Below are 23,024 nucleotides of genomic sequence, written 5' to 3' on the forward strand. Positions count from 1 at the left end.
GAGAGTATTTGGATGATCCAGAGGAGTTTTGGGAGAATGTCCTATGGTGTGATGAAACCAAACTGGAACTGTTTGGTAGAAACACAACTTGTCGTGTTTGGAGGAAAAAGAATACTGAGTTGCATCCATCAAACACCATACCTACTGTAAAGCATGGTGGTGGAAACATCATGCTTTGGGGCTGTTTCTCTGCAAAGTGGCCAGGACGACTGATCCGGGTACATGAAAGAATGAATGGGGCCATGTATCGTGAGATTTTGAGTGCAAACCTCCTTCCATCAGCAAGGGCATTGAAGATGAAACGTGGCTGGGTCTTTCAACATGACAATGATCCAAAGCACACCGCCAGGGCAACGAAGTAGTGGCTTCGTAAGAAGCATTTCAAGGTCCTGGAGTGGCCTAGCCAGTCTCCAGATCTCAACCCTATAGAAAACCTTTGGAGGGAGTTGAAAGTCCGTGTTGCCAAGCGAAAAGCCAAAAACATCACTGCTCTAGAGGAGATCTGCATGGAGGAATGGGCCAACATACCAACAACAGTGTGTGGCAACCTTGTGAAGACTTACAGAAAACGTTTGACCTCTGTCATTGCCAACAAAGGATATATTACAAAGTATTGAGATGAAATTTTGTTTCTGACCAAATACTTATTTGCCACCATAATATGCAAATAAAATGATTAAAAAACAGACAATGTGATTTTCTGGATTTTTTTTTCTCAGTTTGTCTCCCATAGTTGAGGTCTACCTATGATGTAAATTACAGACGCCTCTCATCTTTTTAAGTGGTGGAACTTGCACTATTGCTGACTGACTAAATACTTTTTTGCCCCACTGTACATGCACTTAAACACTTTCACCCGTTAACACGGCGCCATCTGCTGTATTTTCAAGATAGTCCCTCCACAGCATAAACCTGGAGTTGTATTCTCCAACACAACCAATATCCACATGAAAACCAAGACCCAAGGTTTCTCAGCAGAACATTGCCCAAAGCCTCACAATGTCAGTCAGTTTTCTTTCTTCCCACAAAGTATTCTCGTGCTGTGGGTTTTTCAGTCAAGCAACGTATATCCACCCAACTATCCACATGATCAATCAGACAAGGTCACCTTCTTTAATTGTCCCAAAGTCCAGGTCCGATGAACAAGTTCCCATTGCAGGCACCTTTGGCAGGACAGGAGTCAGTATGGACACTCTGACCAGTCTACTAATAATAATAAACCACAAAAAAGTCCTACATTACAAACTGGGCACTTCAATTCACAGTACAAACCAATTTTCCATATTACTCCATAGAAGATGGAAATAAGGAGAGGTCCCACAGTAAATATAAAAATTAACTTTTATTGCAGAATATATAAAAACAAAAATAAAATAGCAATTGTACTGTTAATGGACACCGAACAGCTGATCACATAGACTTATTAAATACAGCCATATAATAGTAGTAGAATATAAGTAAATAGTACAAAATAGTTGAAATATAAATATATATTATGATACCTTATATACACAAGTAGCCATAACTTCATATACCAATGTCTTAAATTACACTGGTCAACAGCATTTTTGGTGCCAAAGATATTTCATCGAATTTAGGGTATTTTTGGGGTGCTGATTCTGAATATGTCATCAGTTTTGCCAGATTGGCTCAAGTTTTTGAGATTTTTGGTATCTTATTTATAGCACTTGTTGGTAAATGCGACGCATCATCTCATTAATTTCTTTGGATTAGTACTTGAACTGAGCAGTTCTCAATATAGTTTTGTGTTAATTAGTGTTCTAAAAGTTTGTTCATAGCTTGATTTTTGCACTAACTTTATGTTGTTGTCTGTTTTCCAGTGAAAAGCATGAACTCATCAAGAAGAAGTTGTCTTAACGATCCAGACTCATTCTGTTACATTTGTGGTGAATACCACAACAAAACATAGAAGAAACATAACAGACTTCGTAAAAAAAAGTGTATTTTGCCTATTTTGGGGTTATGCTTGGGGACCAAGACAAGTTTTGGGCACCACACATAGTGTGCAAAGCATGTATCGAATTATTACGAAAATGGAGCAAAGGACAAAGAAAAAGCTTCAAATTTGGTGTTCCAATGGTGTGGAGAGAGCCAAAAAATCATCATGATGACTGTTATTTATGGTAAACACAGGTACAGGCACATCTTCACAATGAGGGACAGGCCTTCTTGCAGATTCCATGTTACTCCCATTTTCGTTTCTTATGCTTATTGAATCCTTGCACTTGCACTGCACAGAAATAACAGTCATCATGATGATTTTTTGGCTCTCTCCACACCATTGGAACACCAAATTTGAAGCTTTTTCTTTGTCCTTTGCTCCATTTTCGTAATAATTCGATACATGCTTTGCACACTATGTGTGGTGCCCAAAACTTGTCTTGGTCCCCAAGCATAACCCCAAAATAGGCAAAATACACTTTTTTTTACGAAGTCTGTTATGTTTCTTCTATGTTTTGGCAGTGTGTATTCACCACAAATGTAACAGAATGAGTCTGGATCGTTAAGACAACTTCTTCTTGATGAGTTCATGCTTTTCACTGGAAAACAGACAACAACATAAAGTTAGTGCAAAAATCAAGCTATGAACAAACTTTTAGAACACTAATTAACACAAAACTATATTGAGAACTGCTCAGTTCAAGTACTAATCCAAAGAAATTAATGAGATGATGCGTCGCATTTACCAACAAGTGCTATAAATAAGATACCAAAAATGTCAAAAACTTGAGCCAATCTGGCAAAACTGATAGCATATTCAGAATCAGCACCCCAAAAATACCCCAAATTCATTAAAATATTTTGGACACCAGAAAAAATTTTTTTTTTTGTTGACCTGTGTTATCAATCTGACATGGGATACACACATCTACAATGTGGAACAAATAGGGTATATTAAGAAGGATACATACAGACCCATCAGAATACGTAATAATAAACTCCACGGCCCCTAATAATGCCATCCAAGGCTAATATAATATAATCAATATCCTTATTTCTGTATCCACAATGGGAAAAGACCGTGCTGAGTATAACACCAATATCACGGATGAGAGAGGATCTTGGTGCAATTAACTTGGACGATATCCTGAGACATAAAAGTACACAAAGAAAATGGGAGACGTTTATTAGCATCCTGGATAGGACCTGTGCACAGTATATACCGTATGGGAATAAACATACTAGAAATAGGAGGAAACCAATATGGCTAAATAAAGCTGTAAGGGGCGCAATAAGTGACAAAAAGAAAGCATTTAGAGAATTAAAGGAAGTAGGTAGTGAGGAGGCATTAAATAAATACAAAAAATTAAATAAATTATGTAAAAAGCAAATGAAGGCAGCAAAGATTGAGACAGAGAGACTCATTGCTAGGGAGAGCAAAAATAACCCCAAAATATTCTTTAACTACATAAATAGTAAAAAACTAAAAAATGATAGTGTTGGCCCCCTTAAAAATAGTCTGGGTGAAATGGTGGATGAGGATGAGGAAAAAGCCAATATACTAAATGACTTTTTTTCATCAGTATTTACAAAAGAAAATCCCATGGCAGACAAAATGACTAGTGATAATAATTCCGAATTTAATGTTACCTGCTTAACGCAGCAGGAAGTACGGCGGCGTCTAAAAATCACAAAAATTGACAAATCTCTGGGCCCGGATGGGATACACCCCCGAGTACTGCAGGAACTAAGTACAGTCATTGATAGACCATTATTTTTAATCTTTAAAGAGTCCATAATAACAGGGTCTGTACCACAGGACTGGCGTATAGCAAATGTGGTGCCAATATTCAAAAAGGGGACAAAAACTGAACTCGGAAATTATAGGCCAGTAAGTTTAACCTCTACTGTGGGTAAAATCCTGGAGGGCATTCTAAGGGATGCTATACTGGAGTATCTGAAGAGGAATAACCTCATGACCCAGTATCAGCACGGGTTTACTAGGGACCGATCATGTCAGACTAATTTGATCAGCTTCTATGAAGAGGTAAGTTCCGGTCTGGACCAAGGGAACCCAGTAGATGTAGTGTATATGGACTTTTCAAGAGCTTTTGATACGGTGCCACACAAAAGGTTGATACATAAAATGAGAATAATGGGGATAGGGGAAAATATGTGCAAGTGGGTTGAGAGTTGGCTCAGGGATAGGAAACAAAGGGTGGTTATTAATGGAGCACACTCGGACTGGATCACGGTTAGTAGTGGGGTACCACAGGGGTCAGTATTGGGCCCTCTTCTTTTTAACATATTTATTAATGACCTTGTAGGGGGCATTCAGAGTAGAATTTCAATATTTGCAGATGACACTAAACTCTGCAGGGTAATCAATACAGGGGAGGACAATTTTATATTACAGGCTGATTTATGTAAACTAGAAGCTTGGGCTGATGAATGGCAAATGAGCTTTAATGGGGATAAATGTAAGGTCATGCACTTGGGTAGAAGTAATAAGATGTATAACTATGTGCTTAACTCTAAAACTCTGGGCAAAACCGTCAATGAAAAAGACCTGGGTGTATGGGTGGATGACAAACTCATATTCAGTGGCCAGTGTCAGGCAGCTGCTACAAAGGCAAATAAAATAATGGGATGCATTAAAAGAGGCATAGATGCTCATGAGGAGAACATAATTTTACCTCTATACAAGTCACTGGTGCGACCACACTTGGAATACTGTGCACAGTTCTGGTCTCCGGTGTATAAGAAAGACATAGCTGAACTGGAGCGGGTGCAGAGAAGAGCAACCAAGGTTATTAGAGGACTGGGGGGTCTGCCATACCAAGATAGGTTATTACACTTGGGGCTATTTAGTTTGGAAAAACGAAGACTAAGGGGTGATCTTATGTTAATGTATAAATATATGAGGGGACAGTACAAAGACCTTTCTGCTGATCTTTTTAATCATAGACCGGTGACAGGGACAAGGGGGCATCCTCTGCGTCTGGAGGAAAAAAGGTTTAAGCATAATAACAGACGCGGATTCTTTACTGTAAGAGCAGTGAGACTATGGAACTCTCTGCCGTATGATGTTGTAATGAGTGAGTCATTACTTAAATTTAAGAGGGGACTGGATACCTTTCTGGAAAAGTATAATGTTACAGGGTATATATATTAGATTCCTTGATAAGGCGTTGATCCAGGGAACTAGTCTGATTGCCGTATGTGGGGTCGGGAAGGAATTTTTTTCCCCATGATGGAGCTTACTCTTACCACATGGGGTTTTTTTGCCTTCCCCTGGATCAACATGTTAGGGCATGTTAGGTTAGGCTATGGGTTGAACTAGATGGACTTAAAGTCTTCCTTCAACCTTAATAACTATGTAAATAGATCAATAACATCTGGGTCCCCATATATTCTAAAATAATCCCAAAAACATTAAGGAAAATATGCATATAAATTACCCATGTCAGAAAATGCTCACCCACCGGGGTGAGTGGACGCCGAACGGGTACACGTGTACAGCATCTGGTGAGCACATAGCATTTTCTGACATGGGTAATTTACTGTATATGCATATTTTCCTTAATGTTTTGGGGATTATTTTAGAGTACAGACCAAACCAAAAGTTTGGACACACCTTCTCATTTAAAGATTATTTTGTGTTTTCGTGACTATCAAAATTGCACATTCACACTGAAGGCATCAAAACTATGAATTAACACATGTGTAATTATATACTTAACAAAAAAGTGTGAAACAACTGAAATTATGTCTTATATTCTAGGTTCTTCAAAGTAGCCAACTTTTGCTTTGATGACTGCTTTGCACACTCTTGGCATTCTCTTGATGAGCTTCAAGAGGTAGTCACCGGGAATGGTTTTCTCTTCACAGGTGTGCCCTGTCAGGTTTAATAAGTGGGATTTCTTGCCTTATAAATGGGGTTGGGACCATCAGTTGTGTTGTGCAGAAGTCTGGTGGATACACAGCCGATAGTCCTACTGAATAGACTGTTAGAATTTGTATTATGGCAAGAAAAAAGCGGCTAAGTAAAGAAGTGGCTATCATTACTTTAAGAAATGAAGGTCAGTCAGTCCGAAAAATTGGGAAAACTTTGAAAGTGTCCCCAAGTGCAGTGGCAAAAACCATCAAACGCTATAAAGAAACGCTCACATGAGGACCGCTGCAGGAAAGGAAGACCAAGAGTCACCTCTGCTTCTGAGGATAAGTTTATCAGAGTTACCAGCCTCAGAAATTGCAGGTTAACAGCAGCTCACATTAGAGACCAGGTCAATGCCACACAGAGTTCTAGCAGCAGACACATCTCTACAACAACTGTTAAGAGGAGACTTTGTGCAGCAGGCCTTCATGGTAAAATAGCTGCTAGGAAACCACTGCTAAGGACAGGCAACAAGTATAAGAGACTTGTTTGGGCTAAAGAACATAAGGAATGGACATTAGACCAGTGGAAATCTGTGCTTTGGTCTAATGAGTCAAAATTTGAGATATTTGGTTCCAACCACCGTGTCTTTGTGCGACGCAGAAAAGGTGAACGGATGGACTCTACGTGCCTGGTTCCCACCATGAAGCATGGAGGAGGAGGTGTGATGGTGTGTGGGTGCGTTGCTGGTGACACTGTTGGGGATTTATTCAAAATTGAAGGCATACTGAACCAGCATGGCTACCACAGGCATCTTGCAGGGGCATGCTATTCCATCCGGTTTGCGTTTAGTTGGACCATCATTTATTTTTCAACAGGACAATGACCCCAAACACACCTCCAGGCTGTGTAAGGGCTATTTGACCAAGAAGGAGAGTGATGGGGTGCTACACCAGATGACCTGGCCTCCACAGTCACCAGACCTGAACCCAATCGAGATGGTTTGGGGTGAGCTGGACCGCAGAGTGAAGGCAAAAGGGCCAACAAGTGCTAAGCATCTCTGGGAACTCCTTCAAGATTGTTGGAAGACCATTCACAGTGACTACCTCTTGAAGCTCATCAAGAGAATGCCTGGAGTGTGCAAAGAAGTCATCAAAGCAAAAGGTGGCTACTTTGAAGAACCTAGAATATAAGACATAATTTCAGTTGTTTCACACTTTTTTGTTAAGTATATAATTCCACATGTGTTAATTCATAGTTTTGATGCCTTCAGTGTGAATGTACAATTTTCATAGTCATGAAAATACAGAAAAATCTTTAAATGAGAAGGTGTCTCCAAACTTTTGGTCTGTACTGTATATGGGGACCCAGATGTTATTTATTCATCTATTGGTGTTACAGTCAGCACGGTCTTTTCCCATTGTGGATACAGAAATAAGGATATTGATTATATTATATTAGCCTTGGATGGCATTATTAGGGGCCGTGTAGATTATTATTAAGTATTCTGATGGGTCTGTATGTATCCTTCTTAATATACCCTATTTGTTCCACATTGTAGATGTGTGTATCCAATGTCAGATTGATAATTTAAGACATTGGTATATGAAGTTATGGCTACTTGTGTATATAAGGTATCATAATATATATTTATATTTCAACTATTTACTTATATTCTACTATTATATGGCTGTATTTAATATGTCTATGTGATCAGCTGTTCGGTGTCCATTAACAGTACAATTGCTTTTTTATTTTTGTTTTTATATATTCTGCAATAAAAGTTAATTTTTATATTTACTGTGGGATCTCTTCTTATTTCCATCTTCTATGGAGTAATATGGAAAATTGGTTTGTACAGTCTACTAATAAGTGGTCCCATACATAAAGTTGTCATGCACTTTGTGTTCTGACACATCAAAGAGCGTGGGTGTCCTTGACTCTATGGCCAGTTCACTGATTGCCCTACCTCGGAACATTAGCGGTAGAGGTACTAAGTAACCACTGCATATTGGGACTGCTACAAGACCTGCTGTGTGAAGATTCCCTATCCCAGTCATCTAGTCATCACTATTCGGCCCTTTTTAGTCACTCAGCTCTCTACACTTGCCCATTTTTCCTGCTTACAAGTGACTGTTTACTTGATCCTTTATGTACAGTTAGGTCCATATATATTTGGACAGAGACAACATTTTTCTTATTTTGGTTATAGACATTACCACAATGAATTTTAAACAAAACAATTCAGATGCAGTTGAAGTTCAGACTTTCAGCTTTCATTTGAGGGTATCCACATTAAAATTGGATGAAGGGTTTAGGAGTTTCAGCTCCTTAACATGTGCCACCCTGTTTTTAAAGGGACCAAAAGTAATTGGACAATTGACTCCAAGGCTATTTCATGGACAGGTGTGGGTAATCCCTTCGTTATGTCATTCTCAATTAAGCAGATAAAAGGTCTGGAGTTGATTTGAAGTGTGGTGCTTGCATTTGGAAGGTTTTGCTGTGAAGTAAACATGCGGTCAAAGGAGCTCTCCATGCAGGTGAAACAAGCCATCCTTAAGCTGCGAAAACAGAAAAAACCCATCCGAGAAATTGCTACAATATTAGGAGTGGCAAAATATACATTTTGGTACATCCTGAGAAAGAAAGAAAGCACTGGTGAACTCATCAATGCAAAAAGACCTGGGCGCCCACGGAAGACAACAGTGGTGGGTGATCGCAGAATAATCTCCATGGTGAAGAGAAACCCCTTCACAACAGCCAACCAAGTGAACAACACTCTCCAGGAGGTAGGCGTATCAGTATCCAAATCTACCATAAAGAGAAGACTGCATGAAAGTAAATACAGAGGGTTCACTGCACGGTGCAAGCCACTCATAAGCATCAAGAATAAAAAGGCTAGACTGGAATTTGCTAAAAAACATCTAAAAAAGCCAGCACAGTTCTGGAAGAACATTTTTTGGACAGATGAAACCAAGATCAACCTCTACCAGAATGATGGAAAGAGAAAAGTATGGCGAAGGCGTGGTACAGCTCATGATCCAAAGCATATCACATCATCTGTAAAACACGGCGGAGGCAGTGTGATGGCTTGGGCATGCATGGCTGCCAGTGGCACTGGGTCACTAGTGTTTATTGATGATGTGACACAGGACAGAAGCAGCCGAATGAATTCTGAGGTATTCAGAGCCGCCATACTGTGTGCTCAGATCCAGCCAAATGCAGCCAAACTGATTGGTCGTCACTTCATACTACAGATGGACAATGACCCAAAACATAAAGCCAAAGCAACCCAGGAGTTTATTAAAGCAAAGAAGTGGAATATTCCTGAATGGCCAAGTCAGTCACCTGATCTCAACCCAATTGAGCATGCATTTCACTTGTTAAAGACTAAAGTTCAGACAGAAAGGCCCACAAACAAACAGCAACTGAAAACCACTGCAATGAAGGCCTGGCAGAGCATCAAAAAGGAGGAAACACAGAGTTTGGTGATGTCCATCAGTTCAAGACTTCAGGCAGTCATTGCCAACAAAGGGTTTTCAACCAAGCACTAAAAATAAACATTTCATTTAAAATTATTGAATCTGTCCAATTACTTTTGGTCCCTTTAAAAACAGGGTGACACATGTTAAGAAGCTGAAACTTCTAAACCCTTCATCCAGTTTTAATGTGGATACCCTTAAATGAAAGCTGAAAGTCTGAACTTCAACTGCATCTGAATTGTTTTGTTTAAAATTCATTGTGGTAATGTTTATAACCAAAATAAGAAAAATGTTGTCTCTGTCCAAATATATATGGACCTAACTGTATCTCAACTCTTGACACATGCTAATGAAAAGATATTGGGCTCCGATTCATCAACGCTTTTACACCAGCATTCGTAAGAAGCTTTGAAAAGTCGTAAAAATTTGATGCAACTTAAGGCTGTGCTAAAATTTAGCAACTTTTGGAATTATCATGCCACATTGGCACTTTCTCCCAGCTGAAACAAAGTGGTTGGAGCTGGGGTTGTACGGGGTTGTGGAGATGAGGACCACCGGTTGTCAACAGGTCCCCCCTACCCTCTTGGGGACCTGTTCGGCTGCACAGGTTTCACCAATGGTATGTCCGCACCATCCTGTGTTTTGCGGTTTGGAAGTAATAGTGTATTATAAGTTGGCAGTGAGGTATAAACTTTGCATTTTTGTGTAGAGTGAGTAGAATAGATGCAGCAGTGGCAGCACTATTAGATGTAATACACACCTTGCCCTCCAGGTGTCTCCCTTGCTCTGCACTGTAATTTGCTTTCCAAGACTATAAATCCTGATTATCTTTATGATTTCTATATATATTTAAAGATCACCTTATACTGTATATAGAGTGGAGCCATTTAACGAAGAAAACATCGTAAAACATGTTGTCTACTCTGATTTACAAAAAATATTGGCATCTTTTATGGTTTCTGGTTATAATCGATGGTCATGCTCTCTACATTATTGTAATCAAGGTAATCTAAAAATACTGATCATGGCCCTAACTTTATTTATAGCCTTAAAGGGGTACTCCAACTGCAGACATTTATGACATATCTACACTTGACCTCACCTAGCTGCTGTTCACTGATCTGAATCTTATTCTGTATCTATTTATAGGTCTTTAAGCGCATATTAATGTCCTCCTGTGACTATCCCGTGACTCCAATTGGCTCATTGCCATCTTAATTCCTCAAAGCCTTCTTCGTTAACATATAAATACCTAACGTAAATACTAGGTATTACGATATATTACTTTATAACACATTAGCATTTGTCTTTATGTTTTTTTATGTACATTCTGTAAAACCAAATGTAAGGAAACGATCCATCCATTTAATCGACTTATCGGTTCAATAAGATTTAAAAAAAAAAGACAAAAATGTGGCCTGCTTACACTATTAATTAAATGTTAATAAGTATCAGGATTTTATGCATTCAGGAACCCAAATAAACTATTATTACCATAAATCATAGTGAAATAAAGCCGTAAGTGCATGCACCCTCACCACACAATATAAAATTGAATCACAAATAATGGAAAAATGTAATAAAATCTAAAAGATTTGTACTTGTTTATGTAAATGCCAGATATTCCCAACATCCAATAGGACATACAGCTTTAAGACAACTGAGGGTCTTCAGTAGTGGCTGGCAGGAATGAAAGTTTCCCGTTCTCTCCGCTAGTCACTAGCAAAATCTTAAACCCCTTATAGACCTGTCACGTGAGTGATCAACAACTTAATTCAGAAGATGTCATCATGAGCCGGCAGCTCAGCAGATCAGTGGACACCAGCAGCACCTACTGACCTAGGCTCCTATCTCCTGTAGCTTCTTCTTGGCCCCAGTTGGGAGCGGTCCACCAAGGTCAGTGCTAAACACAGGTGAGTAATCTCATTGAGAAGATACAAAAGCTCTAAGATAGATATATATACTTTTGTCACTACTGTAGGAATATTTTTGTTTCTCATCCATACTACTACAGATGCGTCCATCCTTACTTACCTTTCCACGAATTACGTAAAGGTCACCAAAGACTTAGAACCTAAAAATTGCCCAATTCCCCCCTCCCCAAAGCAAACCACTAATACTGGGATATTTAGAGCCAAGAAAGTCGTAAGAAAGGACACATATGTATGGTGTTCCTGACTTGTGTCTTTTGCAAATCTGGTTGGTGACAATTTTCTGAATGTACATAGACAAATGTAGCAGAGCTGAATTAGCAAGCCCTTTAATGCGTCTCGGAGTTTAGGTAATGTAGTAGGTTTGCTTGCGGCACTATGTAAAACCAACGCCAATATGTACAAGTAGGAAATCTGCTACTTGTGACAAGCCCAGCTCTGCTACATTTGTAAAGTTGGTCGTTTCTGCGTTATCCTGTTTATCAGCAGATTACATCCAGCACAAATACAGCATAGACACGTCCGTTACCATTTAACATGTTTACCCTATAAGTGCTCATTTACAAACCTCTCCTCCACAATTAACACATAGCAATTATATTAACAGGACCACTCTACTTCTGACGTCCATATCTCCCATGCAGTGCATTCTATCATTAATGCTCTGCAGGCTCACATAGACAATTATTTTAAGTGTGGGTTGGTTCACGCACACCCAGTGTAGCAACGTTTTTAGAAACGCTGACAGATTTTAATTAATTCATTGGAAGATTAAATTGACCAATCCATGACACGGTTAACTCTTTACTGTTTTTCCACTGATGTAGATAAACCTTCCAATACACATTAGATTGGGAGATCGTGGGATCTTAAAGGGGTTTTATCAGGAACAAAATACATTTTAATTAATTGATCTTAGAATAATAACTTCCACAATTGGATGGGTTTTAAATAAAATATCCCTGGGCCGAGATAATCTTATAAATGTGCCCCTGCTGTGTACTGTGTAATGGCTGTGTCTGACTGTGCAGGAACATGGTCTGATCATACCACAGCTCCTGGGCAGGGGAGGAAGAAACGGAATATACAGACATTCTAGCACAGGAACACAGCTGATTATTTCTGTGAGGTAAAACATTGCTTAAAACAGTCAGGGAAATGTTTTACCTCAGAGAAGGAATCAGCTGTTATCCTGTGCTGTAATGTCTGTCACACACAGCCATTACACAGTACACAGCAGAGGCACATTTTTAAAAGATTATCTCAGTACAGGAACATTTTATTTAAACACATCCAATTGTTGAAATTATTATTATTCCAAGATCTAATGATGAAAATTTACCTTTTTTTGTGGGGAAAACCCTTTAAGTGATTGGGGACATCCAACAGCCGCTGTTAGGGAAAGTTAGGTTAGGGCATGTTGGATTTCAGCATGCCCAATACTATGTCCTCCTGGAAAATAAATCAGCACAAGCTGAGCATGCATGATTGTGAAAGTCAAGGAGATATCTGTGCGTATGGACAACCTTAAAACAAAAGGATGAGCCCTTTAACTGTGAAAGCATGTAATGATCAAGAGATCATTGGAGATTCTGCTCCCATGACCAGTGGTACACAGATGATTTTGCCCAGAGAAGTTGCCACTGACTGCCTTTTTACACTTCAGTAGTCATTACCATGGAAATATAGTTTTAATAATGCCAAACCTTTTATTTTCTCCTTTTCCATCTTCATCACCATACCTTCAATTTTTCTGTTCTATTTGACTTGCTGGATTTTGGGTGACTTGCTTGTCTTAGTAACTTTCTAATCAAAATGTGACCCCATTCATGTTCATTATGCTGCTGTGTAACCCTAGCCTATCTGTCATTGTATACATGGACTGTACATGTTGCTTAGCACATTTGCAAAACTACATCTCAGAGCATTAAAGCTGCATTAGGCCACGTTCAGTATTTGGTCAGTATTTTACCTCAGTATTTGTAAGACAAAACCAGGAGAGGAACCATCAGTATTATCACCCACTCCTGGTTTTGGCTTACAAATACTGAGGTAAAATATTGACCAAATACTGCTAGTGTGAACATGGCCTTAAGATGCCTTTACCAGCAATATCTAAACCACAGTTTATGGATCAATAAATGGCCTGAAAATATCCACAATATTATAAGGGAACCTGTAAGTCGATTTTACTGTCCCAAACCACTGGGCAGCATGAATCAGAGCCTGGTTGCACGACAGAAGCTAGGTAGTTTTTTTCTGAAACGCACCTGTGTTTCGGAGTAAATATAGTGTTGAAGACCAGGCAGTGACCAGACTCTAAACTATGTTTTCTCTGAAACACCGGAGCAATTCGGAGAAAAACATAAGTGGCTGCAATCATGCAGGCAGATTGTAATTCCTGCTGTACATGGTTTGGGCAGAATTAATTGCCTTTGACAGTTAAGCTGCTCATATACAGTACATCAGGCAAAAGATGTCTGAAATGGACAAACTCTACCGTAAAAAACTATGACTGTTAGTTGGAAGTTTACAGAGGATGATAAGCAATGGATGCTTCATCGCCTGAAAAAATCCACTATTGGCCAATGTAGTTTGAGATTTCTTTTAAGCAGTCGTCTAATGATGAATCAATTGTTGGCACATATTCATCTCATGTGTATGGTGGTATTTAAAGTCAGCTTTCAAAATCTTGGCAGGGAGGGCATCCTGGCATTGACTGTTTTATATGTGCAGATGTATGTGCTTGAACATTTCCTTCATTATATGGTACATAAATACTAAGGGAAAAAAAGAAAAATGCACTAGCATCAGCTCTCCAGATAAGGGAAATGCCTTGAATGAACGTAGGCTCCAGCCTGCCTTCTGAGCAAGGAGCCCAGCATGAGATGAGATGAACGCCAGCATCCACAAAAATTTTAGTGGATTAATATGTCATATTTATTTCATATATTAGAAAAGGAAAAAATTAAAACCATATTGAAGGCAGAAAAAAAGAGAGACACTGGTTTTAAGCGTTTCAAGCTTAACGTTCTTAGTCCTGACCTAAGGAGTATGAGTGTTAAGCTCGAGACCTGGTTTATTAAATAGACTGGTAGACAGAAACACAATTAACATGTAGACTGTGAGCCCTCACGGGCAGGGTCCTCTCTCCTCCTGTACTTGTGTGTGCCTTGTTTTACTCATGTTTATTGTATTTGTCTGTATTTGCCCCGTTCACATGTAAAGCGCCATGGAATAAATGGCACTATAAAAATGTATAATAATAATAATAATAACAGGCAACAAAAAAAACCTCAGCTTTATAACTAGAGTGGAATCACCAAAAATGTTAATGTTTCATCTTCATCAACTATAGCAACAACCTTTATAGATGGAAATGTGATAGATCTGTGATTAATGGTTAAAAATTGACCCTTTAAATGTGAATTTTATAGCATTCCTAGAAATTATGTACCAGTGGAACACTGACCAACGCTGAGCAGAGGCCATTTCTAGTACTTGATATGAAATGATCGCTTCTCCTAATTTGTCCCTACCATAAAATAGACTTCTATGAACCCACACGATGGCATTCCTTTTCCTCATGAAACTTAAAACATAATCAATCTTATGCGTCTGCTATTACAGCTCATTCCCATTCATGTGAATATTGGACACTGCCCATAGAAAGGAGTGGAGCTGTGTTTGGGGGTAGACATGTAGTTAATGGGATAATCTGTGACTTTAAAAAGAAAAAGTGCCTAAGCACTAACAGACAAGTAGTTACTACCTACCTGCCTGTTGTGCCTGGCGCCATTCTCTTCCAGCACAGAGGGCTCAGACGTCCGCTGACGTCACCGTCAACAGAGCAGCAGTTTCTTTTCCTTGATAGGGTGGGACTACTGCTGTCATGCTGATTGAAAGTTAGCTTCCTGATGCCTAATTGTGTGAAGCTGGTTGTCAATCATCATGGTGCCAGTAGTCCCGTCCTGTCAACAGGAAACAAAACTGCTGCTCTGTTGACAGGGAGCAGCCGAATCTCCGGCAGTAGTGGTCAATGACCAATGCTAGCCTCTGTTAGCAACTACCTGTCAGTTAGTGCTAAGGCACTTTTTTTTTTTTGGTCCCAGGTATCCCCTTGAATAAAAATCCAAATCCTTGTGTTAATACCTGATCCCTTACCAACCTGATTCTGAACCAATTTCCTTACATTTTCTCAATTAATGCCAAATGATACCATGGCTAAGAGATTCAACTACATTATATCTGTAAGAAGCTTGTTTCCTCTTGTCCTCCATGAACACACAGACGTTAGCTTACAAGTATAGTTATAGCTTTCTTAATCTAATTGGCTAATCCCTTTTCTTGGTTGAAAATAATATGGCGTTAAGTTTATTGGGAGAAGATGTGGAAGTCGGAGCCAAGTATCCAGAGGTTTAGTAAATGTACAATATATGTCTATAGACTAACAATTTGTACCTTTGTTTTGTGTTTAGACCACTGTGGGACAAGCCGTTGAGTCGTCCAGAGGTAAGATCCCAACATTTATTGGTGTCATCACTTTAATAATATGGTGCAGCTCAATTATAATCCAGGATTAACATTCTGGAAATCTAAAGATTGATCCCTGCTTCAGGGGCACTTGGAGAACCATCAGAGCAGAGAGTTGGACAACAAAGACTCTTAATAGGAATACCCCATAGCTAGTCAGCCCCAAGAGGTGACCAAAACTTTGTGGTCATCTCTGTTGATATATACAAACCTCAGATTGCCAAATTTTTTTTATACAACAACCAGTTAATGCTCCGCAATGTGTTACATGTGGTCCTATTGTAACTATCATACAATACAGAAATAAAATGGTTTATTTTTTTAGTAAATAAGTTATCCCAAATTGTTGTTGTGTCTAACATATTGACCACTAATGAAAACATTTTAGGGCCGGGGTATATAAATCCCATTCCATTTCACCATTAGAAACTGTCATTTCACCTACACAACAATTATAATCAATAGGAATAAATGTAATACATGAAACCTAATCTTGTGAAGTAGCAGAGATACTCTCCAATGCCCTGAAGGAATGGGTGATGATGTAAAGATGTGGGCGAATTATCCTTCGTCGGACTCAAAAATTTTAGAATGTCTTTTTATTGAGGAATATGATAAAATATCATATCTGAGAGGCAAAAGTATGTGAACCTTTGCTTTCATTATCTGGTATGAGACACTTGTGCAGCAATAACTGCATCTAAGAGAAGAGTGAGACGGCCGTATAACTCAGACAAAGATCACAATGCAATGCTTGGACTGGTTGGTGGCTCTCCTGACCCGAGCGTTAGAGCTGCATAGAACTACATGCCGTCACACTCGGGTTGGGAGAGCCGATGGCCAATCTGAACATTGCGTTGCGATCCTAGTCAGAGTTATATGACTGTTGGACTCTTCTCTAAACGTTTTCAGTAATTGATGATTAGTCCTGCATATCGGTTTGGAGGAATTTTTGCCCATTCATCCATACAAAACAGCTTTAACTCTATTTTGTTGGTCGGTTTTCTACCATGAACTGCTTGCTTCAGATCTTTAGCGAACTGCAGTCGCCAGCAATATTTTTCTTGGAGAGCACTGGCTTTCTTCTTGTAATCTTGCCATGGACCCCATAGTGTTCTCCAAATGATGGATTCATGTACATTCACATTAGATAATGTGAGAGAGGCCTTTAGCTGCTTAGAAGTTACCTTAAGTGACTTTGCTGACTATTATATACCTTGCTCTTTGTTGGTCGACCACTTCGGCGGAGTGTAATAATGGTCTTGAATTTTCCTCCATTTGTGCACAATCTATGTATTGGTGGAGTTCAAACTCTTTCAAAATGGGTTTGTAACCTTTTGCAGTCTGATCAAGATCAACTCTTTCAAGATCCTCAAAAATCTTCTTTTTTTAAGCAATGATTCTTTCCCATAAACATGTGTTGTGACTTTGTTCTTTAAGTAAAGCAGGTTACCCACTCACACGTGATTGTCCTCTCATCGACTAAAAACACCAGACTAATTTTATCTTCAAATTATTTGCTAAAGATTCACATAATTTTATGGTTACAGACATATGATATTGGGTCATTTTCCACAATAAAAAAATGAAAAAATTATATTTTTGATTTGGTTCTCCATCTACTTTTAGGTCAAATTTATGCAAAAAAAAAAAAAAAAAATCTGAGTTGTTCCCAACAGGCTGTGGTTGACTTGGCATACTGGATGTTGTAGTGTCTAGTAATGAGTGCTTGAATACGGTGCTCGAGTGACATACAGAACATGTAGGGATTGCCTGTTTGTCAGGCAATCCCTTCAAGTTTTTTGGCTAACAGCCACGATACATGCGGGGACGCAAACACGCCACTCGAGCACCCGCAATACTCTATGCATACCGGAGCACCTTAGGCAAACTCGAGTAACGAGCACTTGCGCTCACCACTGGTAGTTTTATAACAGTTGTTGAACCACAGGTTGAAAAACAATGTTTTAAAAAGAATTGTATGAGATTTTTAATTTCACAACCCAGCCAATTTTTTCCATGGTGCAGGGTGGTACAGACAATTCACAGCTTTGGGCCAAAAAGACAATCCAATGTTGTTTTGCTTCTGGTTCCCAGCTGTGCAGAGAAGGGTAATACTGCTCCATGAAACTGAAAGGGAATATGCCCACCCATCAGTAAATGATGGTGGGCTTACCTGCTTGTGTTATAAAATGTATCTAAACCTTCCAATTATAGGGTACGAGAAATTTACTTGAATATTCATAGGGGGATGATGGACACCTAAATGGATGTGATGTGTCTACCTCCTGACACCGTTCATGACCTTTGCTGGATGAGTCATAGAAACAGTATTTATAAGCATTGCTGACAGATGCCTGCTTATTTCCAACAGGATTTGCTATTGGGACATTCATAGAGACCCAGATCTTGCCATGTCTGTACTGAATGCATTACCATTCATGAGACCAGTCCACATCCGATCACCACGCCAGCAGAGACGCCACACGCTTCCTGCCAGTGAATTTCGCTGTCTTTCCCCAGAAGACGCAGTCAGTGTGTTTGAGATAGAAAGAGAAGGTAAGTAAAAAAGAAAAATATTTAGAATTGAGAGCCCTCAGTGAATGATACCTTTTAGTGGCTAACTGAAAAGATGGTAACAAATTGCAAGCTTTCGAGACTACTAGGGCCTCTTCATCAGGCATCAGTACAGATGCATTTAAGGGGTTTTATACTTTCTTATCATCATGGCCAAAATAACAGCACATTCCCACCCTGCTGCATTAGTAAGAAGCACTATTGGAAGAATCATCCAACAATCTAATGTCTATAGGACACTGCACATTGGATTGTCTGCAGACCCCACAATATGTAAAATTGAGGCAGTTCATGCTGCTGGAATAGGGTTTATGGAAAGCGGACACCTAGCCATGACTAGTCGCATCTTCTTTTGCATTTGAGTGGAGGAATAGAGGATAAGGGTTCTTTCACATTGCTTTCAGGCACCCGTTCCTTGGCCCCCTCAGTGCTTAAGTCCAAACCACCAGCAAAGTAGGATTTGGATGTATGTGCCGATGGGACCAAAGAACGGGTGCCTGAAAGCACCTTAAGACACCCTTATCCAGCAGAAGTACATTGTTTGCAAAATGGGTAAGGATTTGGACTATGGGTACGCAAAAGGGGCAAAACTAGACCTGAGACCTTTTTTTTTTTTCCCCAATGTTCACCACTATCAGGATCTGCTATGTAAGACCTAGTGAACCTATGCAAAGTAAAGCCACATAATAAACTCACTCTGCATCATGATTTTGGTTTAGTTCTTACGACTCCAAATGAATTGTGATCCTCACCGATTCCTATATCCTAACAGCCTTTATATCAGTATCTGGAGAGTGTCCTCTCCATCTGGATGAAGTTCGTCATTTCTTGACCCTTTGCCCGGAGCTGTCGCTTGGCTGGTTTGAAGAGGGACGTCTTGTGGCATTTATCATTGGATCATTATGGGATCAGGACAAGCTCAGTCAGGTAACTGAAATTACACTCAGAAAATTCTATAATTAGGACAATACCTCAACAGCAATTTTCATCATATTCAGAATTTCAAACATGATGCTAAGAAGTTCCTTTCAGATGTCTAAAATGGTCAATTAGTTATTCAGGCTGCATTGTATGTGGTTTATATGAGGTTTCTCTACTTAGAGAGCCCATAGAAATAGAGTATTGTGCTGAATATAATTAATATATTACTGATTGTTATTGATCATCTTTGTCTCCTCCTAGGATGCCCTCACCTTGCACAAACCACACGGGTCATCAGTCCACATCCATGTCCTTGCTGTACACCGCACATTTCGGCAGCAGGGCAAGGGATCCATCCTGCTCTGGCGTTACCTTCAGTACCTGCGTTGTCTGCCTTTTGCACGGCGGGCCGCACTAATGTGTGAAGATTTCCTGGTTCCTTTCTACTCCAAGTGTGGCTTCAAGGCTGTGGGCCCATGTGACATAACAGTTGGACCCCTGACCTTTATTGAGATGCACTGTCCAGTCAAAGGTCACGCCTTCATGCGTAGAAATAGTGGTTGTTAGCCCCTTACTCTACTACTCCTCTAACTCTTTTGCTTCTCAAGGGTTGCAACATATTGCAGAAAAGTACATTTTACCTTTGATGCTTAGCAAAAGTGTTAGTAACGAGGGTCTGACAAGGTTATGCGCTTAGTAATTCAGGCATTGAGTGGTCAATACAAATGTATGGCGTCCTATGGCTCTGGGTTCAGGTGGTACTTCTGTATAAAATCCTATAATCTTGCAAATTATTTCACTGTACAAAACCCCACTTAATATAATCTGTCATATTAAATCTGTTTTTTTCTATGTCTGTCTCGTCTAAGAATTATTCCTGAAATTGCTAATGTTAATTGCTATTTGCTAAGCAAGCTAAGGAGATGATAAACTTTTTTTTATGGTGGGCTACATGTACGGAATTGTTTCCGGCCTTGATAGTGTAATGCAGCCGGACCAACGCAGTGTGAAATTCCTCAATCGACAGGGACCTATGGCTCAACAAATAACAATTTCTACGATTTTGCTGCTGCAGAATGTCTGGTACTCTTCCATCTAGTGGAGTGCTTTGTGGAAATAAAATCCATTACGACAGCTCCCAACTGCTCTATCACTCCCTCCTCTCAGTCAGAGGCGTAGCTAGAGTTTTGGTTCGGGGGGGCGAAACTTCTGAGTGGGCCCCTAACCAGGTAACCTTGATTACAACTGGGTGACGCACTCTAATAGTGGAGGAGAGCCTCAGCAGATGACCGTGCAGTTACTGAAAATAATCTCTAAAGAGCAATATTGATATTACCGCCATATGGTCAGTGGTAGATACCAGTCCTACAGAACATACAAGAGATCACAGCACAGTTACAGATAATGACTTAACGCTGACGTTCTTTCTGATGAAATCATTATTATAGCGCCATTTATTTCATGGCGCTTTACATGTGGGGGGGGGGGGGTATACATAATAAAAACAGGTACAATAATCTTGAACAATACAAGTCACAACTGGTACAGGAGGAGAGAGGACCCTGCCCGCGAGGGCTCACAATCTACAAGGGATGGGTGAGGATACAGTAGGTGAGGATAGAGCTGGTCGTGCAGTGGTTTGGTCGAATCATTCATTTTTCCCGTCTTTTCCATCTGGCCCAGACCGACATAACTTCTTCCACCCAGGACTCGTCTGCAGAGAATACAAGAAATACATATTTCATGTCTCATATTCCAGCCCCATCACTATCTATTCCGAACCTGCACAACCTCCTCCTCCTGCTGATATCCCAATACTGAGCTGCTGCTGCCGTATGTGTCCCTATTACTGCACCTGCTGTGTGGTTCTCTGTGCCTTCTAAATTCTAAAGCAACCCTCTATAATATAGTAATGCCGGGTGCAAGTGCCCTAGTAAACAGTGCCCATATTCTGCCCCCTAGAAAGTAATAATGCCCTGTGTGCCCCTTTGACAGTCACATTAACCTGAGTTATAACAATAAGTGCCCACTTTACATTTAATAATGTCCTGAGTCTGCCCCCTGTACAGCTCCCCTATACACAGCATGATGCTCTCTTATACACAGTATAATGCCCCCTCACTGTATAGTACCACCCACACAGTATAGTGACCCCTTAGTAGCCTCCAAACTGTTTGATGGCTCCAACACTGTAATCCCCACACTGTATAATGGCCCCCTCACTGTAATCTCCACACTGTATGATGCCCCCTAGATAGCCTCCATATAGTATAATGCACTCCCCATAAGCCTAGGCAGACCGTGTAGTAATAAGCAGCACCCCCATAGGCAGACCCTGTAGCATAAAGCAGCACCCCCATGGGCAGACCCTGTTGTATAAGGCAGCATCCCCATGGGCAGACCCTGTTGTATAAAGGCAGCACCCCCATAGGCAGACCCTGTTGTATAAGGCAGCCCCCATAAAAAATACTCACCTCTCTTCCTCCTGCTTCCTCCGCAGCTGAGCGCCCGCTCATCTCCTGACAGCGGGAGCCAGTTAGTGACTTTATCGCACCCCGTCAGTGTCTGCGTCGGTGACGTCAGACACTAAGAGGGGGATGATGGGAGAAGGAGCGTAGCCCTCCTTCTCCCATCAATGCGATCAGCTGTATCAGCTAAAAGCACAGCACAAAAGTACAGCTGACCTTGCAATGACGGGTGGGGGGGGGGCCAGTGCTGGCACCGGGGCCCCCCACCTGCTCGGGGGCCCCATAGCAGCCAGGCAGCAGAGCAGGGAGATCGATTCTCCCTGCTCTGCCGCAGAATGTACCTGTATCGTAGCTCCGGGTGGGCCCCCTCAGAGCACGGGGCCCTGGGTGACCGTCCCCTCTGCTACCCCGGTAGCTACTCTACTGCTCTCAGTGTTAATGATAGCAAGAGAAAAGGGGGATGGGGTTGTAGACTTGTTTGTGGTGGAAAAGGGAGAGAGAGTACCCCAAAGAGGGCAAATAAAGAGGAAATTACTGAAAACAGCAGAACATGGGTAACATACACAGCTCACATCCAGCTTATATTACTGGGAGCGACACTCCCACAAGAAATACATTTCAAATTTGGATCAGGCTGCAAACTGTAAACCAATGCTGTTGAAAATGAATAAAGGTTGAAACATAGTGGTTTCTTTTTAGTTAATAAAATTCCACCAACATGTAAAAATAATTTTTCAGAAGTCACAGATGTCCTTAGCCTTCAAAATGCATATGTGTGAGTGTTTAACACATCATATAAATACTACAGAGGGTTAACAGAACATGCATGTTATTCAACTTTATTGCTTAGGCATCCACAAACTAAGCGATGCTCTGCAATCTTGAAGGGTTTTTACACCTTTCAGGACATTTTTTTTTTAATCAATGCAGTTAGGCGAGACTAATTTTTTTTTTTTTTTTACAATTGGGTTTCATTAATAATTTTGTACCATTTGACTTATACAGATTTACAGGTAGTTTTAATTGTTCATGTGCTATGTGATAATAAATCAGATGAGTGGAGCAGAGAAAAAACCCAGCACAGATTAGGGTTACAAACTCATCCGACTGAGCTCACTGACTGATGCAATAGAAAGTGCAACTATGTCTATAGAACACAAACTGTGCAAAATTGATAATGAAACTCAAATGTATAAGTAAATTTTAGTCCACGTTACATGCATTTTAGTAAAAAAAAATACAAAATTTCAAGACCATAGCAATGGGTGCAGCT

General features: G+C 40.2%; 1 protein-coding gene across 5 annotated transcripts in view; it reads left to right on the forward strand.

The window, feature by feature from the left end:
• The window catches only part of AANAT (aralkylamine N-acetyltransferase), an 88,463-nt gene extending 68,328 nt beyond the window's left edge, over positions 1-20,135 (forward strand). For 3 of the 5 annotated variants that reach the window (XM_077251820.1, XM_077251821.1, XM_077251818.1), the window contains exons 2-5: positions 15,731-15,764; positions 18,160-18,344; positions 19,135-19,289; positions 19,545-19,986. In XM_077251820.1, the coding sequence (XP_077107935.1) occupies positions 18,200-18,344; positions 19,135-19,289; positions 19,545-19,850 (606 nt within the window). In that variant the 5' untranslated portion in view covers positions 15,731-15,764; positions 18,160-18,199 and the 3' untranslated portion in view covers positions 19,851-19,986. Of the gene's footprint in view, positions 1-11,105; positions 11,235-15,730; positions 15,765-18,159; positions 18,345-19,134; positions 19,290-19,544 lie in introns of those variants that run through there. The other 2 variants (XM_077251819.1, XM_077251822.1) reach the window with 2 other exon arrangements.
• The last annotated feature ends 2,889 nt before the right edge of the window (positions 20,136-23,024 follow it).

Source organism: Ranitomeya variabilis, chromosome 4 (assembly GCF_051348905.1).
Source record: "Ranitomeya variabilis isolate aRanVar5 chromosome 4, aRanVar5.hap1, whole genome shotgun sequence".
Lineage (NCBI taxonomy): Eukaryota > Metazoa > Chordata > Amphibia > Anura > Dendrobatidae > Ranitomeya > Ranitomeya variabilis.